Below are 7582 nucleotides of genomic sequence, written 5' to 3' on the forward strand. Positions count from 1 at the left end.
CTTCAAGAAGACTTTATGGCTTTATAACTCTATAAAGCTCGAGCTTTAGTTAGCGTAATGTTATGTCAATGGTGGTATTAAAATGCTCAATACTAAAGGCTCATTTAAAAGTATTCTGACTCTATAGATTGATAAATGTATATAATAGTGGCTCAGCTGTTTATCAGTTTGTTCCACTGCTTTTCTGTATACTGTTTAATTTACATTGTTTTGGCTGATGTTTTTCTCAGTATGTTTAGAGGGCAAACTGAAGACACTTACAGACACATTTATGACACATTTATAACATGGTTAAACGGGACTCTGTGCCTTGTCTCAACTGAATCCCAGGCAACAACAAGCTTCCTTAATATACATGATGAATCTCACATGTGACTGAGCACCTCCTCCTATCCAAACCCCTGGCACCTTCTTCAAAGAGCCAGTGATGAAAATCTCTTGTGAATCTTCCCTGATCATTCATGATTGTCTAACCTCCTCTGGGCTTATAACGGACTTTCATCCACCTCCGTCACTTCAGTCACTTGTGCACTTTGCACACGTTTGTGTTTCATGCGTTTCCTCTTTTCGATGTCAGTGGTCAACTAAATATGAAGCCCTAGACTTGTACTTATTAGACTGTAACAGCTCTTAATTAGTAATGTTGTGATTATGAACTTTGGCCAAAATATTCTCATGTATGTATTTTGTTTATACACTGCGTGTCCAGAAAATGTCACCACTTGGATTCAACTAAGTCTCCTACTGGAGAACTGCTGCAGGTGAGGATCTTTCAGCTGCAACACGGTGTTTAAACATAACTGAAACAACCACGTGGAAAGACGAATCCTGTGGTCATGGATGAGATGTCAGAGTGTTTGAGAAGAGTCAAATAATCAGCATCGAGCAGAGAAAACATCTGAGGAGAAGCAGAAACTAATGTACCACAGATCAAAGGCTTTGAGCAGTGGTCACTCTCTCATCATCAATACAAGATCTGTGTGAGGAATAACGACACACTGAAGATCTGTGTGAGGAACAATGACACTGAAGATCTGTGTGAGGAACAATGACACACTGAAGATCTGTGTGAGGAACAATGACACGCTGAAGAGCTGTGTGAGGAACAATGACACACTGAAGATCTGTGTGAGGAATAACGACACACTGAAGATCTGTGTGAGGAACAATGACACACTGAAGATCTGTGTGAGGAACAATGACACGCTGAAGAGCTGTGTGAGGAACAATGACACACTGAAGATCTGTGTGAGGAATAACGACACACTGAAGATCTGTGTGAGGAACAATGACACTGAAGATCTGTGTGAGGAACAATGACACACTGAAGATCTGTGTGAGGAACAATGACACGCTGAAGAGCTGTGTGAGGAACAATGACACACTGAAGATCTGTGTGAGGAATAACGACACACTGAAGATCTGTGTGAGGAACAATGACACGCTGAAGATCTGTGTGAGGAACAATGACACGCTGAAGATCTGTGTGAGGAACAATGACACGCTGAAGATCTGTGTGAGGAACAACGACACACTGAAGATCTGTGTGAGGAACAATGACACGCTGAAGATCTGTGTGAGGAATAACGACACACTGAAGATCTGTGTGAGGAATAATGACACACTGAAGATCTGTGTGAGGAATAACGACACACTGAAGATCTGTGTGAGGAACAATGACACACTGAAGATCTGTGTGAGGAACAATGACACGCTGAAGATCTGTGTGAGGAATAACGACACACTGAAGATCTGTGTGAGGAACAATGACACACTGAAGATCTGTGTGAGGAACAATGACACGCTGAAGATCTGTGTGAGGAACAATGACACGCTGAAGATCTGTGTGAGGAACAACGACACACTGAAGATCTGTGTGAGGAACAATGACACGCTGAAGATCTGTGTGAGGAATAACGACACACTGAAGATCTGTGTGAGGAATAATGACACACTGAAGATCTGTGTGAGGAATAACGACACACTGAAGATCTGTGTGAGGAACAATGACACACTGAAGATCTGTGTGAGGAACAATGACACGCTGAAGATCTGTGTGAGGAATAACGACACACTGAAGATCTGTGTGAGGAATAAGGACACACTGAAGATCTGTGTGAGGAATAATGACACACTGAAGATCTGTGTGAGGAATAACGACACACTGAAGATCTGTGTGAGGAATAAGGACACACTGAAGATCTGTGTGAGGAATAAGCACACACTGAAGATCTGTGTGAGGAATAAGCACACACTGAAGATCTGTGTGAGGAATAAGGACACACTGGATGGAAATGAGTATTTTAATATTGCAGTGAACGTGTGCTGTAATCAAAAGGTAAAGATGTCCGACCTAATATTAGAGCATGTGCCCCCTTTTTTTTCTGTGGCGCCTTTTTTTTGACAGGCGGTGTCTCATGTTCATCATATGGGACAAAATCGTATGTTACTGTGTGTATTTCCTAATTATCTGTACAAATAATCCTAAAGACATCTTGTCATTATGTAATACTCAAATAACAGTTATTTAGACTGTAGAAAAAACTTCATTTGTTGTAATCCGAACACTATTATGTTTTGACTCTCATCCAAGAGCCAATCTGCGGATAGTTTGTTTTTGTTTACACTATGAGTTTCACCTGAAACCAAAATGTTGTGTTCCCCAAAAACAAAAAAAGTACAGGCTATTATAAGAAGGTGGGCAGGGCTTGCTCACATTAGGATAAGTATCCAAATTCTAGTCTCAAAGACTAGATCTGCAGATTGAGAATTACGTCTGCCCAGATGACTACAATTTAAGCTTTTTCTACGATGGGTCACTCCTGGACAAATACGGATCCACCACCATTTAAACCGCAGTTTAACTATGGGAAGAACAGACTCAGAACCAAGACCGTTTTCCCTGTATGTAACGATCCTCCGCCGCCGAGCAGTCTCTCAAAGACTAAACTTTGACCTGATGTCATCTGCATAACCTCTATTCATGGCTTCAAGTCAAATGATTCCTTCCTTATTTTAAGGAGTTTATGTTTTCCCATTCAAAAGATACAATGTTCCTTCCTGTGTCATTAGATCCTTCTTCTTCTTGAGGAAAAACAACAAAAAGCCTGTGAGAAGTAGAAACCTAAGGGAGAACCACAATGAATGACTGTCTACTTACATGAATGGACAGGCTTTCAGAAGGTCCAGGACTGATGCACTTCCATTTGCAAAAGGACTGAGGAGCCAGAACAACTCAGAAGGGGAGAGGATGGTTCATCTGGTGTAGAGAGTTCATCCAGGCAGATGAGGAGCAGTTCATCTAGTGTAGAAAGTTCATCCAGGCAGATGAGGAGCATCAGTCAGGGTCTTAAAGTCAGGGATGTGAAATGGAGTGGGGCCTCTAAAGTGCAGTTGTCACTGGAGCAGCAGCGTCTGAAACAGTAGCACTGTCTGAGGGAGTGGATGAAGGAGAGAAAGCATTTGAGCAGCATTTTAATTGTGTTATTGCAGCGATCCTTATGCCTGAATCTCATGAATAAACCTCCAAAATCTAGTCTAAATCAAAGTAAAGTCTTAAATTAATTTGAAAGTGTCAGGTCATAGTTGATGTCACTATAACTGGACATGTGAAAACAAAGACGTGAACACACATGAAGAACAGTATCACAAGATTTATTTCCCAGTGTTTACATTTGGCATGAGAGGATTAAGTTATGTACATTAAGCAACTGTAGTAGAAAGTCTCTTCCAAACAGAGATGTGTATCAGACATATTCTGAAAGAGAACACTTCAAACTCTGATGACCTAAAAAACGCTCCAGATTAAAGCGGTCCAGGAATAATAGACTCCTTGTGGATTCTGTCCATGGACCAACGCCAGAGTGACAGGGCGCATTGGTCAATATCACTTTCTTGGGGGTAAACCTGACGTAAAGCTTCAGTCGCACTGTGCAGCAGCAGAATGGTTTCTCTTTGTGCAGGTTTAAGTGTCTTTGGAGATTAGACTTGTGTGAATTCTCGTATGCCTTTTAAGATTACTCTGAGAAAGAAATGTCTTATTGCAGGTTGAACAGTCAAATGTCTTTGTCCCTGTGTGCAGTCTCATATGACGTTTCAGTCCACTTTGTTGGGTAAATGCTTTTATACAGATGGAACAACTGTAAGGTTTTTCCCCTGTGTGTGTTCTTGTATGTCTACGTAGATTAAACGGATTAGAAAATGTTTTGTTACACATTGAACAACTGTAAGGTCTCTCCCCTGTGTGCGTTCTGGTATGTATGCACAGCTTAGCCTCCTCTGCAAAAGCTTTATTGCAGATTGAACAGCTGTATGGTCCCTCTCCTGTGCAAGTTACGATGTGCTTACGTAGACTAGACCCAAGGACAAATGTTTTACTGCAGGTCGAACAGCTGAATGGTTTTTCTCCTGTGTGCAGTCTCATATGACATTTCAGTCCAGTCTGTTGAGTAAATTCTTTTTTACAAATGGAACAACTGAAAGGTTTTTCCCCAGTGTGCGTTCTTATGTGTGTTATTAGATGAATTTTATAGGCAAATGTTTTATTGCAAGATGAACAACTGTAAGGTCTCTCCCCTGTGTGTGTTCTTCTATGTCTACGTAGATTAGATGGATCGGAAAATGTTTTGTTACATGTTGAACAACTGTAAGGTCTCTCCCCTGTGTGTGTTCTTGTATGCATACATAGCTTGGACTTCTGATCAAATGTTTTCATACACATCGAACAGCTGTAAGGTCCCTCCCCTTTGCAAGTTAGTAGATGTTTACATGGATTAGACCCAAGGGAAAATGTTCTAGTGCAGGTTGAACAACATGTATGCTTTCTTCTGTTAACATTTAGGTGACTGGTATGTATGCAAAGCTTAGCCTCCTCTGCAAAAGCTTTATTGCAGAATGAACAGCTGTACGGTCTCTCTCCTAATGCTGCTTTATTACCTTTAAAAATCTTTTTAGAAAGGGGGCCCTGCTGGACCTTCCCTTTGGCTGTTCTCGACTCGTCTCCTTTGTTTACAGCGGCACTCGTCTCTGGTGCAGACTTTTGTTTGGGGGACAGACCTGTGTTTTTAGCAGCTGTGCTTCTGGCTCTGATCTGGACTTGGTCATAGTCATCTCCATCATCGGAATAGATTATTGGAGCTTTCCAGTCTTCATCGTTGTAAGAAAAGTGCTCCGTTTCTCCCTCAGACTCTGAGTGTAAATGTGGCTCTGCACTGATGTCCTCTTCCTGTGTTTCCTCTTCTTTGTGCTCAGTTTGTTGAAGCAGTGAGGACTCTTCCGTCTTCACAGCACCAGACTCTGGGACACACCTGAAAAAAGTTTGAAAGAGCAGCGTTAGTAAATGACTAAATACATGTATATATACGAATACTAATGCTGAATACTAGAATACAGTTTTTTTAATACAGTGACGTGGAAATGTGCATTGTTTGTCACACACACAGGGCCGTGTAGGTTTGGATTTTGTTTTCCCTTAATAATAAAAACCTTCATAGAAAACTGCATTTGTGTTTGTGCACGGGGCTGGTGCTGCAGGGTGTCTGCTGAGTTGCAGTTCAAAACACCGTGCTCTGTCACACAACAAAACTCTTCCCAGTCACACTCGAGTTTAAAACACGACACACTCTCCTCTGTTGTGCTTGTTGCACGTGGAACAAGCTGTGTGAAACGAAAGCGCCACATGTCGTTCTGTGCACTTCGCGCGACACAGATTCACGTGTTTTTAATTGAATATGTAAATCAACCGAATCATTGAGGCAATAAAATAATAAAAGCTTTTTGTAATCAAATTACTCAATTTACTTGGGTAATCGTTGCAGCTCTACATATGACTAAAATTATCAAAACTTTGGCAGTGATGGGGAGGCTTGTATAAAACAACAAAGAGTGTGGATGGAGACGGTTTTAACTTCATTTTAAAAGGACACATACTCAAAAACACCCCAAAAGACAACCTGTGGGTAACTATTTTGTCTCTAAAAAGGACACAGAAACTTAGCTAGCAGCTTAACTATAGAATTCTACAAAAGTAGAATATGAAAATATTTTACACAGCAAATCAAAATAATACCTCATATTAGCAGCATTAAACACCAGACCATATTTAACAACTGTAGAATACAAATACAAAATACTATTACAAAATATAAACTCCAAATAATGAATGCAGCAATTAAGCAATATTACTTTGACTTTACTTTGTATTTACTTAATGCCAAATACATCACACCACATTATAACACTTAAGTTATTTCATTCATATTTACACCCAGACAAGACCCCACGCTGACCCCGCCCCTTTAACACGCGACGCAGCACATTAACGCACGCCTTGCGGCCACAGCTTAAAACAGTTCAAATAAAGCCAGCGATCTTACCGGCTGCCGCTTCAGTGTTCACATGTGGATACACGGTTCCGCGCAGCTCGACAGCGCTCCCGTCTCTCGCATCTTTAAACTTATTTCGCCGGCTTTAACTTATGGCCGGAAGACGCGTGCGTCGCTAATTAGGGTCCAACTGCGGCGCATGGCAGTGTTTAGGTCTTTTCCAGCGCAAATTTTGCGAATAATGGAAGGTTTAAGATGGTCTAGATTCTAGAACAAAAAGGATATAGTATTTGAGTGCTATATTTTATATGAGTCCAAAACCGAATCACCGGGGTTTCGGTTTTTTGGGACCTGAACCGAAACGTTTTTACAAGTTCAGATCCGGTCCGTTGTAGCGGTACGCATCCCTACTTGAAAGGCATCGACTCATGTATCGATACAATTGGCTAAAGCCTCAAATGGTTCATGGGGCTTCATTTGGCCATCACTAGCCACAAGTGACTATGTCACGTGTCATGAACCAATTAGAGAAAAATAAACAACAGTCTAAAATATCAAACTGTTTTACCGGTAATTCTACGTCACATATTTTACACTGTAAAATTATGCAACTCAATTTGAAAGTACTGTATACAGTAAACATTACAGTGCTCTGATTGGACCATAACTGAATACATAACATATGTATATATAAAACAGAAGATTGTTGTGTTTAAATGGTGCATCTTACACTGTCAGATGTTCTTCTTCCTGTTTGATGCTCTGTTCCTCTGGATCCTCTTTGATCTGAGAAGGACTGGACTCTGGGACAAACCTGACAACAAGTAAAACAGTATCATGTAAATATAATCTCATAATTCAGCCGTAAAGAGCAAGTACATGTTTCACATTGTGGATCTTACACTGGAAGATGTTCCTCTGGCTCCTCTTTAATCTGAGAAGTCTCTAGGATTTCCCTCTTCAGATCCTGGATCAGATCCTGGATCAGACCAGGACTCGTGTGAACTCTCACCCGGTGCAACACGACTCTCGGGTTCAGCATCGAGCCCGGAAGCTGCTGTTTCCTCTGGATCTCCTCTTTGGAGAGACACAGTTCCTCCTCAGACTCTGCTTTCAGCCGCTCCTTCATCAAAGCTCTCGGCGCTTGGTCTTTAGACATTTTTACAAACCTTCTTAGATTTAGCTCTGAGCTAACAACAGAGAGTCCCGAATCTGCGCTGATCCGGAAGAGCCCCGGCTTCTCTGTTTCTGATTGGTTA

The 7582-nt window shown here is 41.3% G+C and overlaps 1 protein-coding gene across 1 annotated transcript; it reads right to left on the reverse strand.

The window, feature by feature from the left end:
- Positions 1-3686: 3686 nt before the first annotated feature.
- LOC140362963 (uncharacterized) lies at positions 3687-7582 on the reverse strand. Its single transcript, XM_072449261.1, has 3 exons — positions 7226-7582; positions 7054-7137; positions 3687-5306 (listed from the first exon to the last, which is right to left on the reverse strand). The coding sequence occupies exons 1-3, from the start codon at positions 7480-7482 to the stop codon at positions 3965-3967; spliced, it is 1683 nt and encodes a 560-aa protein (XP_072305362.1). The 5' UTR covers positions 7483-7582; the 3' UTR covers positions 3687-3964.

Source organism: Eucyclogobius newberryi, unplaced genomic scaffold, assembly GCF_026437365.1.
Source record: "Eucyclogobius newberryi isolate DKJ021-1_F unplaced genomic scaffold, fEucNew1.0.hap1 SCAF_17, whole genome shotgun sequence".
NCBI classification, from domain to species: domain Eukaryota; kingdom Metazoa; phylum Chordata; class Actinopteri; order Gobiiformes; family Gobiidae; genus Eucyclogobius; species Eucyclogobius newberryi.